This window comes from Somniosus microcephalus, chromosome 7, assembly GCF_052327205.1.
Source record: "Somniosus microcephalus isolate GS21.2 chromosome 7, FLI_Smic_1.0, whole genome shotgun sequence".
Classification (NCBI taxonomy): Eukaryota; Metazoa; Chordata; class Chondrichthyes; order Squaliformes; family Somniosidae; genus Somniosus; species Somniosus microcephalus.
This window is the reverse complement of record NC_140993.1, coordinates 63494558-63510974: the sequence shown is the minus strand read 5'-3', so window position 1 is coordinate 63510974 and position 16417 is coordinate 63494558. Positions and strand designations below refer to the sequence as shown.

Here is a 16417-nt window from a genome sequence, read left to right as displayed (position 1 = left end):
GCCTGTCTAATATCATTGATATTATAAATACTTTTTTATAAATACTGTGAACAGCAGATGTCCCAGGACGAATCCCTGGAGTATTCTATTGGACACAGCCATCCAATTAGATGTACCACCATTGATCATTCTCCTTTGTTGGTTATATTCAGTCAATTTACTACTTCCTCCTTTCGCCTCCCAAGAGCTTTCAGGTTGGCCCAAGTGTCTGTGATGCACTCCATCAAATGCCTTCTGAAGGTCTAGGTATTATCAATCATTCATCAACTACTACCCTTGTTCATTTTGGATGTGCTTGAAGGGCATCCTTTATAATAGTTTGCGGTTCCTACTATAGACCAAGTTAACAGGTCTGTAATTCAGGGTATCGTGCTTCTGACTTTGAAGTTACAGTTCAACCTCCTGGTACTACCTCTGTTTACATAGTGAAATGGTTCAGCCACACCTACTTGGTAATTATTCTTGGGTGTGTTCCATCTCATCTTTTGAGTATACAAGCACTCTAGGTTCTTTATTATTTCTTTACTGATTTTTGCTTCTTCAGGTACTGAAAAGCCACTCCTACTCCTTCAATTACTGTAAAAAGCACATCACCACTTTGTAGACTGAAAATAATAGTACTTTTTTTTCTGGGTTACTTCGATAAAATCTTACATCACAGCAGTTGTGATGTAACTGATTTTTTTCTTTGTTATAATTTCTTGTTCACATTTTACACGCCACTCCTCTCCTGAAGGTGCTGGTTTATGCTGGGGGCCAGTTCCACAAGTGACAAATGTTTGTTATCCACCCAACTGGCCATTCTTCATGAGTGAATGTAGGCAGTGAACATCAGGAGCCATCTGACATTAGTCAATCAATCCAGTTCTCTCATATACATATTTGTGTGCATTTCAAACATTAGTGTGTATGTATACGTATAAAATATACACAATGTCTGTGTGTACCTGTTGAAAGGGTTAAAATGAACCCCCTCAGTTCAGACAGCCGAGGTAACCACTAATTAAGTGGTGCCAGCAGAATTAAAATCAGAACAAAGGAGTGGGGTCATATGAAGATGAACAAGAGCTAAAAGGAACCAGGTGGCGATAAGAAGTCTCATACCAACAACTTTCTTATGTGAAAAAACAAAGATAAGACAGTACAGACTGAAAAGTGCTACTGTACTTTGTGGAAAATGCAGAACTAAACAAAGGAGTGTGTGTAGGGAAGCTTTGCAAAACAAAGATAAGACGCAGCTGTGGGTCAAGACAGAATGTGTGTTCTGAGTAAGCGGTAAAGAAATGTGCTGCTTTAGCAAAAAATTGTAGACACAGCAGAATATAGGGGTCATGGGAATTTGACCTGTGACCAAAGACATAGTAAGATGTAACTAACCTTTACTAATACTGAAAAGAATAAATAAGCCATATGTGATCAGGTGATTATTGTAATACAATGTGATTGGATGAAAATAGAATAAAAAGCTGTACCAACCAAGAGAACGAGAAGGGTATCACTAGACCGCGGGGTCTATGATCTTCTCCCAGAACGTTCTGTTAATAAACTGTGTACTTTTACTTTAAGACAGACTCGAATGAATTTATTTTTCACCAACACTGTCAAATTTTTCCATTATAAATTCTTAAGTCATGCTACAACTATACCTTCCCTCCATTGGAGAAACTGTGGTCTCACCACTACAAGGGTGTAATTACAGCAAAAACAAGCTAACATAGGCAATTTCCATTATAAATGTGAACATAAGAATTTATAATGGAAATTTAAAAAAAAAGGAAATACAACTTTAAAATGGGACTGCAACCTGGTCCAATTAACCCCACTCTCTAACCCCACTTCACCTGAACACTACATTTGGTGTCAACTCCTCCTGCGCAATGCCACAGGAGATCGACAAGTATATAAATTATGTATATTTTTTTCCCCATTTGTGAGTCTCTCTCCCTGTATCTACGATCTGGACACAAACTTTTCAGCAGGAGTCACTCGATAGTGACGATGAGTAGGAAACTTTATTTTTTTCTCCTTAGCCAAGGGTTAATAGTCAGTAAAACATCAGCAAACTCAGCGCATACTACAACTCGAACAAGGGATCTACTGGTCCATAGAGCTCTGCACCACACAATGCATTTATACAGCAAACCACTGGGGAAGCTGTATATTTTTCAGATTGTTTATGCCCATTAATGACTAATAGTCCCAGATATCTGAAAATGGACCCTCATTTAGTGGATAACTGCAATAATTAATAGAGTCTAAACAAAATCAAAACAACAACTTGCAATTATATAGCAGCTTTAATGTAGTAAAACATCCCAATACGCTTCATAGGAGAGTTATCAGACAAAATTTGACACCGAGCCACATAAGGAGGTATTAGGTTAGATGACCAAAAGCTTGGTCAGAGGTAGGTTTTAAGGAACGTCTTTCAGGAGGAGAGAAAGGTGTAGGGAGGGAATTCCATTGCTTGCGGCCTAAGCAGCTGAAGGCGTAGCCACCAATGGTGGGGTGAAGGGAATCGATGATGCACAAGAGTCCAGAATTGGAGGAATGCAGAGTTCTGAGGGCTGTAGGAGGTTAGAGATAGGGAGGGGCTTGAACACAAGGATGAGAGTTTTAAATTTGAGGCATTGCTGGACCGGTCGTCCTTGTTGGTCAGCAAGCTCAGGGGTGCTGGGCGAATGGGACAGTCTGATTTGGGACACGGGCAGCAGAGTTTTGGATGAGCTCAAGTTTACAGAGGGTAAAAGATGGGAGGCCGGCCAGGAGAGTATTAGAATAGTTGAGGCTGGAGGTAACAAAAGCATGAACGAGGGTTTCAGCAGCAGATGAGCTGAGGCAGGAGCGGAGATGGGCAATATTATGAAGGTGGAAGTCTTGGTGAGGGAGAGGATATGGGGTCGGAAGCTCAGCTTGTCACACAATGTAGCAGTTCTTCAACTGTTTTTGAAATAGGATTCTGCAGAAAATGTTAAATAAATATATTTTAAAAAGCATCGTTACAACAGTTCTTTCATATATCTTAGTGTATACCATGAACTTGGAAGATCTGTAATGGCTACTTTAGACAGGACAAGTCAGCCTGATGTTCTGATCAGATTTCACTTACCGTAATCTTAACACAAGGCTGATGGGTGTCTGGTACGAATCTGGAGCAGCAGAACCGGGAGCAAACTGAAAGCAACAAGAATCAAATCAGCAGAATGATATAAGAGGAAGGGGAAGGTGAAGCACTACATGCATCAATATTTTACAGGCTGCACAAACCTATGAAAAGATCACAGCAATACCAGCTCAAAATTGCAGATTCAATGTCAACCATTTAAAGCAATAGTAAAACCACATGCGCCAGTTTTGTTATTCAATGGCCCAGAAATTCGGGTCCCAGCACGTGAGTACACACTGGGTACTCACACGTAGGCCCAACGAAAGTGCCGGTTTCATGCATGCACTGCGCGGGAAACTGGCACTTCCGTTCCCTTGAAAGAAGGGGTTGACAGGTGGAACGCGTGCGCCGGAGAGGCAGCACGTGCGCATCAAACTTACGTTTTTTTTTTTAAAAACAGGTTTCTCCGGGAGGGTAAGTCTCCAGCAGTTACACTTTTAAAAAGCAGGCGCAAGGCCTGCTTTTAACAAGGTAAGTGGTGAATTAATTAAATTTTAACATTTTTTCCCCCACATGTTTATTATTTTTAAATACTTTAAAGAAAGGTAAGTTTATTTTTAGCCCCGTTATGCAATTAATTTTTTCAAAAATATAAATTGTTTAAAAGTTATTTCATGTAGTTTATAGTTATTTTAAAAATGTGATTAAAAAAAAAAATTTATTTGAAGATTTAGTGATGTTTTGGGGCTTATAGTATTTATAGGTTTGACAGCTCTTCCTGTCAAACTTATGAATGAAGCACTCCCTGCTACCATTGGCTCTCCATGGCCCACGTGATCCCAGGGGACGCATCGAACTAACTGCGCCCCTGGGATACACGAGCACCGGCAGTTGGGGGAGGCCCAGGATCGGAATCCCACGCAGGCCCACACAGCTCAACAGCCAGCGCGCTAGGTAAGTGCAGGTCGGGGGTTTGCACCCGCGGGACGCCCCCGACCCGAATTTCTGAGCCATTATCTTTTTTGTTAAAGGTCTAAGTGGTGTGTCTTACACAGGAATATGTGTAGGCCATTCAGCCCCTCAAGCCTGTTCTGCCATTAAATTTGATCATAGCTAATCTTTACCTTAACCTCATTCACCTGCCAATGCTCCATATCTCTGGATACTCTTACCCAACAAAAATCTTTAGATATCAAGTTTGCAACTGTCAATTGACCCAGCATCCACAGCCTTTGGGGAGAGTTCCAGATATCCTCTACTCTGTTTGAAAATGTGCTTCCTGATTTTACTCCTGAATGGCCGAGCTCGAATTTTAAGATTATGCCCTCTTATCTTGTTCAAGGACCACCCTTAACAATGATCCACATACTGTACAGTGAGGGCCAGGTGCTACCATCAGCAGGGAAATAAACCCCACAGCAAATAGTTCCATTAAGATTGCAAGTGCTATTGTTTTAATAGGACCATTTCACTTCTATGAATGCTGGGACAGCTCCGCTTTCTAATAGAATTCGCTTAGGAGAAGAAACCAAGTTGAATCCCTCCTCCAATGATATCCCACAGCTTCACAAGCAATGAATAGTTGCCTAGATATGCACAGAGCAGCAGATTTTTCAAAGGCCAAAAGTGAAGGGGAAAGTGGTCTCAGACAATATTTAGGAGTATCACTGCCATATGACAAACTTTGGCACATGGTTGTAAAATACTCCAACTGCAGATCAAATTTGAAGAGAAGCTGGAGAAGGTTCTAAACTTGCGCATACTCCAATATAGAATCAGAGAACCTAAACCACACCAGATAACGGTGAGGCGTCTTTTGCAAACTGTACTTGCCTTTGAACTTCCTATTCTTATTGCACCAGTGATTAAGAGACAAGAATGACTACTCCCTGCGACCACTGCTCTCAGAGAATGTCAGATTATGGAATCACCAAAGCCAAGCAAGATTCCAACCCTAATCTGAGGAATTCGCTGTTAGGAGCTTGGGCAGTAGTTAGGGGTCTTCTAATTGGCCACAATACAGGAAACTTTGGTTTATCCGGAGGTTATATGTCCGGAATACTCGATCTAACGGCAAAAATCAGGAGCCGTTTTCTATAAGTTTTTTTTAGTTCTCGTTGCTTTTTTTCCCCTAGTCAGGCACTGCAAGGTCTGTAGCTATAGCAACAGCTTCAGCTAGAGACGCTTGCAGCTGCAGCCGACTGTTTAGAAGCTGTTGCTAAGCAACAGTGTTTGTTGTCAGATACGGAGATGAAAATCTCCGTATGCTTCAACATTAACTTTGTATGTCCGGCAGTTTTGATAGATCGGCAACAGCTCGGTCCCGGATATCACAGTTTCCTGTACAGGGAGAAGGGGGTGTGGCAGAGGAAATGTACCACGGTTTCCACTCTCGGTTGATATCCAGTGACCCCACTGGAAAGTTCATATATGTGCACGGATTTTGATTTAACAAGAGGGGAGAGGTGTGGGATTTCAATTCTGAAAATTCAAATTATTATAGTTTGCCTGTTTCCGATACCAAAGCCATATGAATTTTAACTCTTAAAACTTCACCTATGGGTTTTGTTGTCCAAACACCATTTATATTTGATACAAAAATACTTCAAAGCTCAAATATGAAACATTCCAAAGGCTAGCAACACTGCAATATACAACAGACGCGTCTCTCAAATGCTGCAAGAATGTTCATCAATGTGGAAACATAAAAGAAAATTCTGAATTTGGAGAGAGAAATAGGAAGGCAATTCTCCCAGGACACACACTGCAAGGTTCGACCTATTTGATCTCATCCTTCCAGAGTACCGACCCCTACCATCTTCCCATTGTAGCATCTAATCAAGTTTTAAAATGCCCTGGTCTCAACCATGCTTCCCGTCAACCCTTTCCAACTGATGATGTCCTGTGTAAAGAACACAAGTCCTAAAACTGCTTTTCATAACCCTGAACATGTGACCTTTTCCTAAGAGATGGTTACTAAGTGACAAGATTAGAGGGTTGGGAGTCAGCGGTTTGTCCCCCTGCTCATCTAGACAGGGTGTATTTGGTGCAGGGAGTTTCTGGGCAGGGGAAACAAAGAAAACAAAAGCTCTACAAAAACTGGCACAGCTTCAATTGCATTGAGGCGCCAAGGTCGCTTTGAAATCATGCACATCACATAATTTCTCAACAGGAATAATCTAGATTACCACACCAAAGGGATAAAAAAAAACAAAAAAAATCTACATTTTACATTAGACAATTTAAAACGGGATTGGTCTTTGCATTAATTCATTGCTACAAAGAGAGTGAAGTACAATCCATCATGAATTACTGGAGACATGCTCAAGGAGGTGCTTCATTCCTAAATGAAAGGGAGGCTGTAGAAACATTTTTGTGGGATCCAAACTTCAACATAAACTCAAATATTTGTTCTCATTTTAACTTGTTCAAAACAGTAGCATCACAGACAAGTTGCAGCATTCATAATTAACAAAGCTCTTTTTTGAACAGTTATATTAGTGTTGTTATAGCCCCTACCACTGAAATACAAAATCTGGGAATTACAGTCAAATACTGTGTTTTTAGGAGCTTATGAAGCAAAGCTTCACTGTTTAAGCTATTTATAAAATGTAGCATACCTGGGATGCAGGTAGTTGATGCTGAGCTGCAGCTTGCTGGCTGGGGTCTGGCACTGCCACTGGTATCGGGACTGGTATTACTGAAGGCTGAATAGTAGGCATCTGATTAGCTTGAGTAGCAGCAGGTACTTTCAGTGTTGGCTGAGGTAGCAGTTGCTGGACTTGTCCAGGAGCTTGAATATTTGAGCCAGGTGTTTCCGCTGATACAAAAAGCTATGAATTAAAAAAAAAAACTGCATAAAAATTAAACTTTTTTTTCACCTTAGATTTTCTAAAACATTAGTGGGCCACAAAATTTCAGTAGTACTGGAAATGTCCTCTAGGTGGTGTCTGTGGCATGTATAGAGCAAGAGATTAATTTCAGCAAGGGAACAATAGAATCATAGAATGATACAGCACAGAGGGCCGCCATTCGGCCCATCGTACCTGTGCCGGCTCTTTGGTAGAGCTATCCAATCAATCCCATTCCCCCGCTCTTTCCCCATGCCCTGTAAATTTTTTCCCTTCAAGTATTTATCCAATTCTCTCTTGAAAGTTACTATTGAATTTGCTTCCACCACCCTTTCAGGCAGTGCTTTCCAGATTGCCACAACTTAACTCGCTGTGTAAAAATATGTTGTCTCACGTCACTTCTGGTCCTCTTGCCACTTACCTTAAATCTGTCTCATCTGGTTACTGACCCATATGCCACTGGAAACTGTTTCTTCTTATTTACTCTATCAAAATCATTCATGATTTTGAACACCTCCATCAAATATCTCCTTTACCTTCTCTGCTCAAAAGGAGAACAACTCCAGCTTCTCCAGTCTCTCCACATAACTGAAGTCCCACATCTGTGGTATCATTTCAGTAAATCTCTTCTGCACCCTCTCCAAGGCCTTGACATCTTTCCTAAAGTGTGTTGCCCAGAACTGAACACAGTGCTCCAGCTGAGGCCTAACCAGTGTTTATAAAGGTTTAGCATAACTTCCTTGCTTTTGTACCCTATTCCTCTATTAATAAAAAATTGTGTACATACACACCAGGCCTCTCTGTTCCTGCACCCCCTTTAGAATATGTACCATTTAGTTCATATTGGCCCAGAAATTCGGGTCCCAACGCGCGAGTACGGACGGAGTACTCACGCGCGGACCCGATGGAAGTGCCGGAATCTTGCATGCACGGGAAACCGGCATTTCCAATCCTCTGAACCAAGGGGTTCAGAGGTCGAACGCGTGCGCGCAGGAGTCTGCACGTGCGCGCTGAACTTCCTTTTTTTTCCCCCCAGGTTTGTCCGTGCGTGAAGGCCTCCACTTTTTACACTTGAAAAAAGCAGATGTAAGGACTTAATTTTAAAAAAGGTAAGTGGTCTAATAATTAGAATTAGAACATTTTTTCCACAGGTTTATTATTTTAAAAGACTTTACAGTAAGGTATTTTTAGCCCCGATTTTTAAAAAAATTATTTTTTTTTTAAATTTAATTTATTGTTTAAAACAGTTATTTAAAGTTATTTATAGTTCATTTAAATAGTGTGATGTTTTTTTACATTTTATTTCAAGTTTAAGTACTGTTTTGGGTGCCCGGAGTTTTCATGAGTTTGACAGTTCTTACTGTCAAACTCATGAATGAACTTTTGCATCCTCCGATTGGTTGCCCAGTGCTCACGTGATCCCAGCCGACGCATCGCACTAAGTACGCCGCTGGGTCACGCAAGCACAGCGCGCCGGGAGCTGAACCGGGCCACAGACAGGAAATCCACGCTGGCCCAGGCTTCAACTGTCGGCGCGCTAGGTAAGTGTAGGTCGGGGGCTTGCACCCGCGGGAAGCCCCCGACACGAATTTCTGGGCCATTGCCTCTCATTCTTCCCACCAAAATGCATCACTTCATACTTCTCTGCATTAAATTTCATCTGCCTTGTGTCTGCTCATTTCACTATGCCCTCCTGAAGTCTGTTACTATCCAGCTCATTGTTTACTACAGTTCTGAGTTTCACGTCATCTGCAAACTTTGAAATTATGCCCTGTATACCCAAATCCAGGTCTTTAATATACATCAAAAAGAGTAGTCCCAACACTGACCCCTGGGGAACACCACTGTATACTTGCCTCCAGTCTGAAAAACAACCACTCACTGCTTTCTATCCCTTAGCCAATTTTGTATCCATGCTGCCACTGTCCCTTTAATCCCATGGGCTTTAAATTTGCTAATAAGTCTACTATGTGGTACTTTGTTAAATGCCTTTTGAAAGTCCATATACACATCAACCACACTAACCCTCATCAACCTTCTCCGTTACTTTATCAAAGAACACAATCAAGTCAGTCAAACACTATTTGCTGACTTTCATTTATTAGCCCATACTTTTCCAAATGTCAATGAAATTTGTCCTGGATTGTTGTCTCAAAGTTTCCGCACCGCCGACATTAGGCTGGCTGGCCTGTATTTACCGGGTTTATCCCTCGCCCCTTTTGTAACATTTACAATCCTCCAGTCCTCTGGCGCCACCCCCATACCCAAGGATTGGAAGCCTGTGGGCAATACTTCCGCAATTTCACCCCTACTGCCCTCAGTAACCTAATCCTGACCAAGTGACGTTTCTACTTTGAGGACTGCTAATCTTTTAAGTACCTCCTCTATCTAATTTTATCCTATTCAACATTGCTGCTGCCTCCTCTTTTGCTGATAATTCATGATTATTATGTTTATATCTGAACTAACCACAAAATCAAATATTCTTCCAGCCGTACTTCATTTTCATGCAAACAGAATGTATGTGCCCTCCCTCACTTTATTACAGAACGAGAGTAGCCCTTTTAAAACATACTTAAGTGATGGAGACAAAAAATAAACTTGCAAATGTTGGAAATCTGAAATTAAAACAGAAAAGGCTGCAAATAGCCTTGCAGAGAAAAAAAGATGGCTTCAACATTTCAAGTACACTCTTAAATAATTAGGATGAAGAGTCTCTAAAGAAAAATCAATAGTTTCTCATGTGACATCTCTTCAGATGCTGATGGATCTGCTGTGTACTTCCAGAATGTTCTATTTTTATCTGTTATGCAGTCAAATATGCTGCATAGAAATTCATAAATGGAAAACGTGATGTGATAAAATTTCATGGCCCAGACTATAAAGCTCAAACATAAATTGCAGGTATGCAGTGCAGGGTTACATTAATAGGTACAACTGGGAATTTTCCCATTTCAAAATGTCAAGTAACCGTCGACTTAAACAGTAATCAAGAGCTGTTCGGAACCCGTGATATAATTATCCTGCACACCGTGCACTCGCGTGCTAATAAGTTTCATGAAACGCAAATAATAATAGGAGCTAAGTGCTGAAATCTAAACGGAGAGTTCCTTCTGACATTTAGCATGACCCTGCGTGGTTTAGAATAATCATCTAAACTCCTGATTAAGACTGCTGTTCTTTAGCAAATTCTGGATACCCAGTATCATCTTCTGATGCGCACACAAATGAGCTGGAAGAGCTGCATTTTGTGCACTCGGATGTGGAAATATCTGACACAATTGCTCCCATCTAGTGGGGAGTGATTTGTTATCACTCACATACCAGCATTTCCACTGCCTCTGTGGCTTTTCATGGAAAACTGTGGTACTTGGGCAACAAATCGTACAATAGTCGGCAACCATAAAAAGTTGCAGGATCCATCATGGGATGTCTCACTGTTAATTATAACTTGCACAACAACAACTTAACGTGGAAAATCATCCCAATTCATTTCACAGAAGTGTAGTGTAATCATACAACATTTGATACTGAGCCAAAGGAGGATATATTAGGATGGCTGACAAAGTTTGGTCAAAGAGGTGGAGTTTATAGAGGGTCTTAAAGGAGGAGAGGCAAAGAGGTTTAGGGAGGGAATTCCAAAGTGCTGAAGGCACAGCCACCAATGGTGGGGCAAAGGGCTTGGGGTTGGACAAGAGGCCAGGTATGAGTTAAATAGGATGGTGTGGTTAAGAACAGTCTAGTTCAACCGGAGACAGTGGCCGGGGAGAGGGATGTAATTTGTGACGTGAGTAAATTGCAACAAGGACTTGTGGTGGAGACCAAAGTTGATGGCTTTAGTCTTACCAATTTTAACTGGAGGGAATTGCAGCTCATCCAGGACTTAATGCCTGACAACAGAGGCAGTGTGGAGATCATGAGAGTAGTGTCAGCTGTGGCTCAGTTGGTAGCACACTCGCCTGTGAGTCAGAAGGTTGTGGGTTCAAGTCCCACTCTAGGGACTTGAGCACAAAGCTAGGCCGACACTCCAGTGCACGGTCGGAGGTGCAGTCTTTCGGATGAGGTGTTAAATCGAGGCCCCATCTGCTCTCTCAGGTGGACGTAAAAGATCCCATGGCACTATTTTGAAGAGGAGCAGGGGAGTTATCCCCGGTGTCCTGGCCAATATTTATCCCTCAATCAACATAACAAAAACAGATTATCTGGTCATTATCACATTGCTGTTTGTGGGAGCTTGCTGTGCGCAAATTGGCTGCCGCGTTTCCCACATTACAACAGTGACTCCACTTCAAAAAGTACTTAATTGGCTGTAAAGCGCTTTGAGATGTCCGGTGGTCGTGAAAGGTGCTATATAAATGCAAGTCTTTCTTTTCTTGTGGTGTGGTTAAACTGGATGTCATCAGCGTACATGTGGACCCTGACCTCAATCTTCAGATGATATCACAATCGTTACAGCACAGAAGGAAGCTATTCGGCCCGTCGAGCCTGTGCCGGCCGTATCGTCAAGGGGGCAACATGTAGATGAGAAAAGGAGAGGGCAAGGACAGATCTCTTGGGGACTCCATTGGCAACAGTTTAGAGAAGGGCAGAGAAGCAATTGCTGGGGATGCCATGGCTGTGGTTGGATCGGCAAGAATGGCACCAAGTGAAAGCAGTCCCACTGAGTTGGACACTGGAGGAGGGTGGTGTGGTCAACCGTAAAAAGGCTGCAGAGGTCGAGAAGATGAGGAGGCATCATGCACCACTGTCACAAGCACAGAGGATGTTATTTGTGACTTTGATTCGTGCCGTTTGTGCTGTAGCAGGGGCGGAAACCTGGTTGGAGAAATTCAAACATTGCAGGATAGGTGGGCACAGGTGTGTGAGGTGACAACACATTCAAAGACTTGAGGGAAAAGGAATGTTAGAGATGGGGAAGTAGAGGGGTCAATGGTAGGTTTTTGAGCGAGGGTGATGATGGAAGTTTTGAATCGGAGGGGAAACAGTACCGGAGAAGAGTGAACCATTTACAATGTCAGCTAGCATGGAGACCAGGAAGGAAAGTTGGGTGGTGAGCATTTCAGTGGGAATGGGGGTCAAGAGAGCAGGAAGTGGGTCTCATGAACAAGATGAACTCCGAGGGCATGAGGGTGAGATAGGAGAGAAGCTAGAGAAAAAAAATTCGGTTCAGGGCTAAGGCAGTGGAGAACCTTGGGGGTGACTTGGCTTGGTGGGCCAAAGAAAGGGGCCGCATTCAGCAGAGACAGCTGAAAGGATAGTTCTCAATCTTTGTGACAAAAGGTCCACGTGCTCCACGCACTCGGAGGATGCAGGGGTGGAAGGTTATGGAGACAGATGGTAGTGGCAGTTATTCCATTATGTACAGTAGCATGGACATTTAACCTTTTCTTCTGTGTAGGTAAATGAATCAACCTGCTGGCTGGAGACCTAATCCACCACCCAGCCACTGTGTTCATGCTCCAACTCCTCCCTTCACCATCACAACCAGCACTGGCTACTGAATGTACAGCTCCCTCCTTTTTTATAGAAACATAGAAGATAGGAGCAGGAGTAGGCCATTCGGCCCTTCGAGCCTGCTCCGCCATCCAACGAGATCATGGCTGATCATCCAAACCCTAGCACCCGGTCCCTACACCGACAGCCATCCCACCCAAGCCCTATCCCCGTAACCCCACGTATTTAATCCCCCCTAACACTAAGGGCCAATTTTTTTTTTTGCCGGTCAGGAATCGATGCTAGCTCTTTCCTAATTCAGGACTGATTTCCTGTTGCTCAGCAACATGCATCTGGGGGTTGGGAGGAGATCTGTAAAATTCTCTACCTGCCCCCCTTCAAGGTACTTCACTACATGCCAAAGACTCTGTTGCATGCTGCAGTGTTTTCTAATAGTATGCAGGACTGCTTTGTCCGAACAGAAAAATTACAGCAACTGCAGTGCTTAACTGGGCTTCTGAAGTGTGGACGATTACAACAGACAGGGAGGGAGGAGAGGACATCCAGCAAGAAATTAACTTCTCTCTGAATGATCTCCATTCTCGATCCCAACTAAACCCTGCCTGCCCTCTTTAGTAATAGAAAGCACATTTATTGCAACTTTCAAAGCACAGTATTAACAAAACCCTTTCGGTGAGATAACTTTGCTTCCAACATTGCCTGCCCAGCCTTCTTCCACCAGAGGGAGTGAATTCTACAACACAGGTGAGGGGAAACAGCAACAGCATGCCAGGCAACAGTCAACTATACTTTTGTGATTTTATATAACAAACCAATTACTTCCTGATTTGCCTTGTGTTCCCATTTACTGTTTTCAACCTGGGCGATGTTCTGCACCATGAATATTGGTCCTTCATCTTGGAATCGTAGAAACATATAACGTTTACAGCGCAGAAGGAAGCCATTCGGCCTGTTGAGCCCAAGCTGGCTCTCTGCAAGAGCACTTCAGCTAATCCCACTACCTCGCCCTTTCCCTGGAGCCCTGCAATTTTTTTTCCTTCAGGTACTTATCCAATTCCCTTTTGAAAGCCACAATTGAGTCTGCCTCCATCACTCTTTCAGGCAGTGCATTCCAGATCCTAACCACTCGCTGCGGAAAAGTTTTTCCTCATGTCGCCATCAGTTCTTTTGCCAATCACCTTAAATCTGTGCCCTCTGGTTCTCGACCCTTCTGCCGATGGGAACAGTTTCTCTCTATCTAGACCCATCATGATTTTGAACTCCTCTATCAAATCTTAAACCAATTTAAGGTTTTTGCCATCACTGATGCTCCTGGAGCTTCTTTCCACATGTTGATCACTGTGTGAAGGACAGCTTCCTGAAGTCAGTCCCATATTGGCCTTTCATTACTTTGAACGTATGACTTTTGTCTTACTTTCATGGTTTAATTTGTAGTAATGTTCCAGATTTACTTTTCCCACTTATCTCTTCTATACCACCATCTGGTTCCCTCATATTTACTTCCTTTCAAGGCTGAAGAGCCCAAATTTCTCTAATATTTGGCTAATACCACCTAATTGGAGGTGGTATCAGCGGCAGCGATGCTTAAAACAGTGGGAGACCAGAAAGCGCCAAACTAATTGGAGGCGGTATCAGCGGCGGCCGAACCTTCCGACGATTTCCAAAAAAACAAGGAGTGATGTCACAGGACAGCAGGTAGGTGATTGGTTGGTGAGTATTAAGGTTTTTTAAAATCTCCCTTACCTAGGACAGTGGTTTAAACTAGGTGCGGGAAATACAAAGTACTGTATTAAATTTATAGCTTAACTAGTAAAACTAATTAATATAACTATAAATAATTGTTGAATAAAGACTTTAACTAATAAAATAAATAAACAAAATAAGGCTAGACTAAGATAGGGCAGGTTATGTGTCTGGACTGCAGTATGTGGGAGTTTATGGACGGCGAGACTGTCCCGAGCGAACACGTCTGCAGGAGATGTCTCCATCGCAAATCTTTCCGGCGAGGGATCTACAAGAAACACAACCAGACTAATTGTAAACAAAACAGGAAAAGAGAGCAAAGGAAAGAATAAACTAAGAGGACACTGATGGTCAGGGACTAAATAGACTTCTAGAACAGGAGTCTAAACAGATGGTTAAATATAAAGAGAGGAAATCCTATTAAAAATGAGTTAAACTGTCTGTACAGCAATGCACAGTGTCCGTAATAAAACAGGGGAGCTGGAGTCAATCATGCGTTGTGAGGAACCAGACATAGCAGGGATTACTGAGACATGACTACTGAAAAATCAGGACTGGGAATTAAACGTTGCAGGGCAAAACATATTTAGAAAAGTTAGACAGGGAAAAAGGGGAGGTGGAGTAGCTGTACTTATTAGGGATAACATAACGGCAGTAGAAAAAAGTGACGCATCTATCAGCAAGAGAAAAGTAGAATCCATATGGATAGAGATAAAAGTCAATAAAGGATCAATCACACTAATAGGTGTAGTCTACAGACCACCTAATAGTGGAAGGGAGGTAGAGGAAGAAATATGCAGACAATTTAGGGAAATGAAAAAACATAGAATAATCATCATGGGGGATTTCAACTACCCCGATATTAATTGGACTGAAGAGGTAGGTAAAGGGGATAAGGGAATGGAGTTCCTACAATGTGTACAGGACTCCTTTCTAACCCAATATGTAAAAAGCCCTACAAGGGAGGATTCGCTATTGGATCTAGTTATGGGGAATGAACCAGAGCAGATAAGAGAAGTAAAAGTTGGGGAACATCTAGGCAATAGTGACCACGGGGGCACAGTGGCATAGTGGTTAGCACTGTTGCCTCACAGCGCCAGGGACCCGGGTTCAAATCTGGCCTCGGGTGACTGTCTGTGTGGAGTTTGCACATTCTCCCTGTGTCTGCGTGGGTTTCCTCCGGGTGCTCCGGTTTCCTCCCACAGTCCAAAGATGTGCGGGTTAGGTTGATTTGGCTGGCTATGATAAATTGACCCTTAGTGTTAGGGGATTAAATACGTGGGGTTACGGGGATAGGGTGGGATGTGTGTCGGTGCAGGCTCGATGGGCCGAAATGGCCTCTATCTGCACTGTGGGGATTCTGTGAATATAATACGCTTTATGATAATTGAGAAGGACATAAGTATGATGAAAACCAGGGTAATAGATTGGAGAAAAGTTGATTGAGGGGCTGAGAATAGAACTTGGGAAAATAAATGGGCAACAATATTGGCAAACAATGAAGCAGAACAGCAATGGGAAACATTTAAAACGGTGTTCAACAGAATGCAGGAATATATTCCACTAAAAGGAAAGAAGAAACTAAACACTAATGAGACTCCATGGATGAATAAAGCCATAAGGGAACAATTGGGGGTAAGGAAAGAGGCATACATTAAGTACATAGACAGCAGGGGAGGGCATAAGGGAGAATACAAAAAGAGATTAGGAGAGAAGTCAAAATGCAATTAGGAAGGCAAAGAGGAACTATGAAATTAAATTATCAAGGAACATAAAACAAAAAATAGTAAAATATTTTACAGGCACATCAATAAAAAAGGGAAGGTTGGGATGGGACTAGGGCCATTAAAGGATAGACAGGTAACAATAGGGAGATGGCAGAAATATTAAATCATTATTTCGCTTCAGTATTTACCAGGGAGATAGAACAGGTGGACATGACATTGGATGATGAGATTAGTAATGAGATAAGTGCATTTAAAATAAAAAGACAGGATATATTAAATAAACAAATCAAACTCAGGATAAAATCCCTGGTCCGGATGAATTACATCCACGCATTTTAAAAGAATCTGGGGAAGAGATAGCAGAGGCATTACTACACATATTTAATAATTCATTAGAAAAAGGTGTAGTGCCAGATGACTGGCAGGTAGCTAACCTAATACCTATATATTTAAGAAAGGGGATAGAACATGTCCAGGGAATTATAGACCAGTCAGCTTAACATCGGTAGTAGGAAAATAATGGAATCGCTACTGAA

The 16417-nt window shown here is 42.3% G+C and overlaps 1 protein-coding gene across 2 annotated transcripts in view; it reads right to left on the bottom strand.

Moving 5' to 3' along the window:
- The window catches only part of oxsr1b (oxidative stress responsive kinase 1b), a 257293-nt gene that overhangs the window by 27539 nt on the left and 213337 nt on the right, over nt 1-16417 (bottom strand). For both annotated transcript variants that reach the window (XR_015078974.1, XM_085992508.1), the window contains exons 13-14: nt 6727-6939; nt 3110-3174 (exon numbers count right to left, since the gene is read on the bottom strand). Coding sequence is in view for 1 of the 2 variants with exons in the window: in XM_085992508.1 (XP_085848634.1) it covers nt 3110-3174; nt 6727-6939 (278 nt within the window). In the remaining variant the exon portion in view is untranslated. The remainder of the gene's footprint in view (nt 1-3109; nt 3175-6726; nt 6940-16417) is intronic.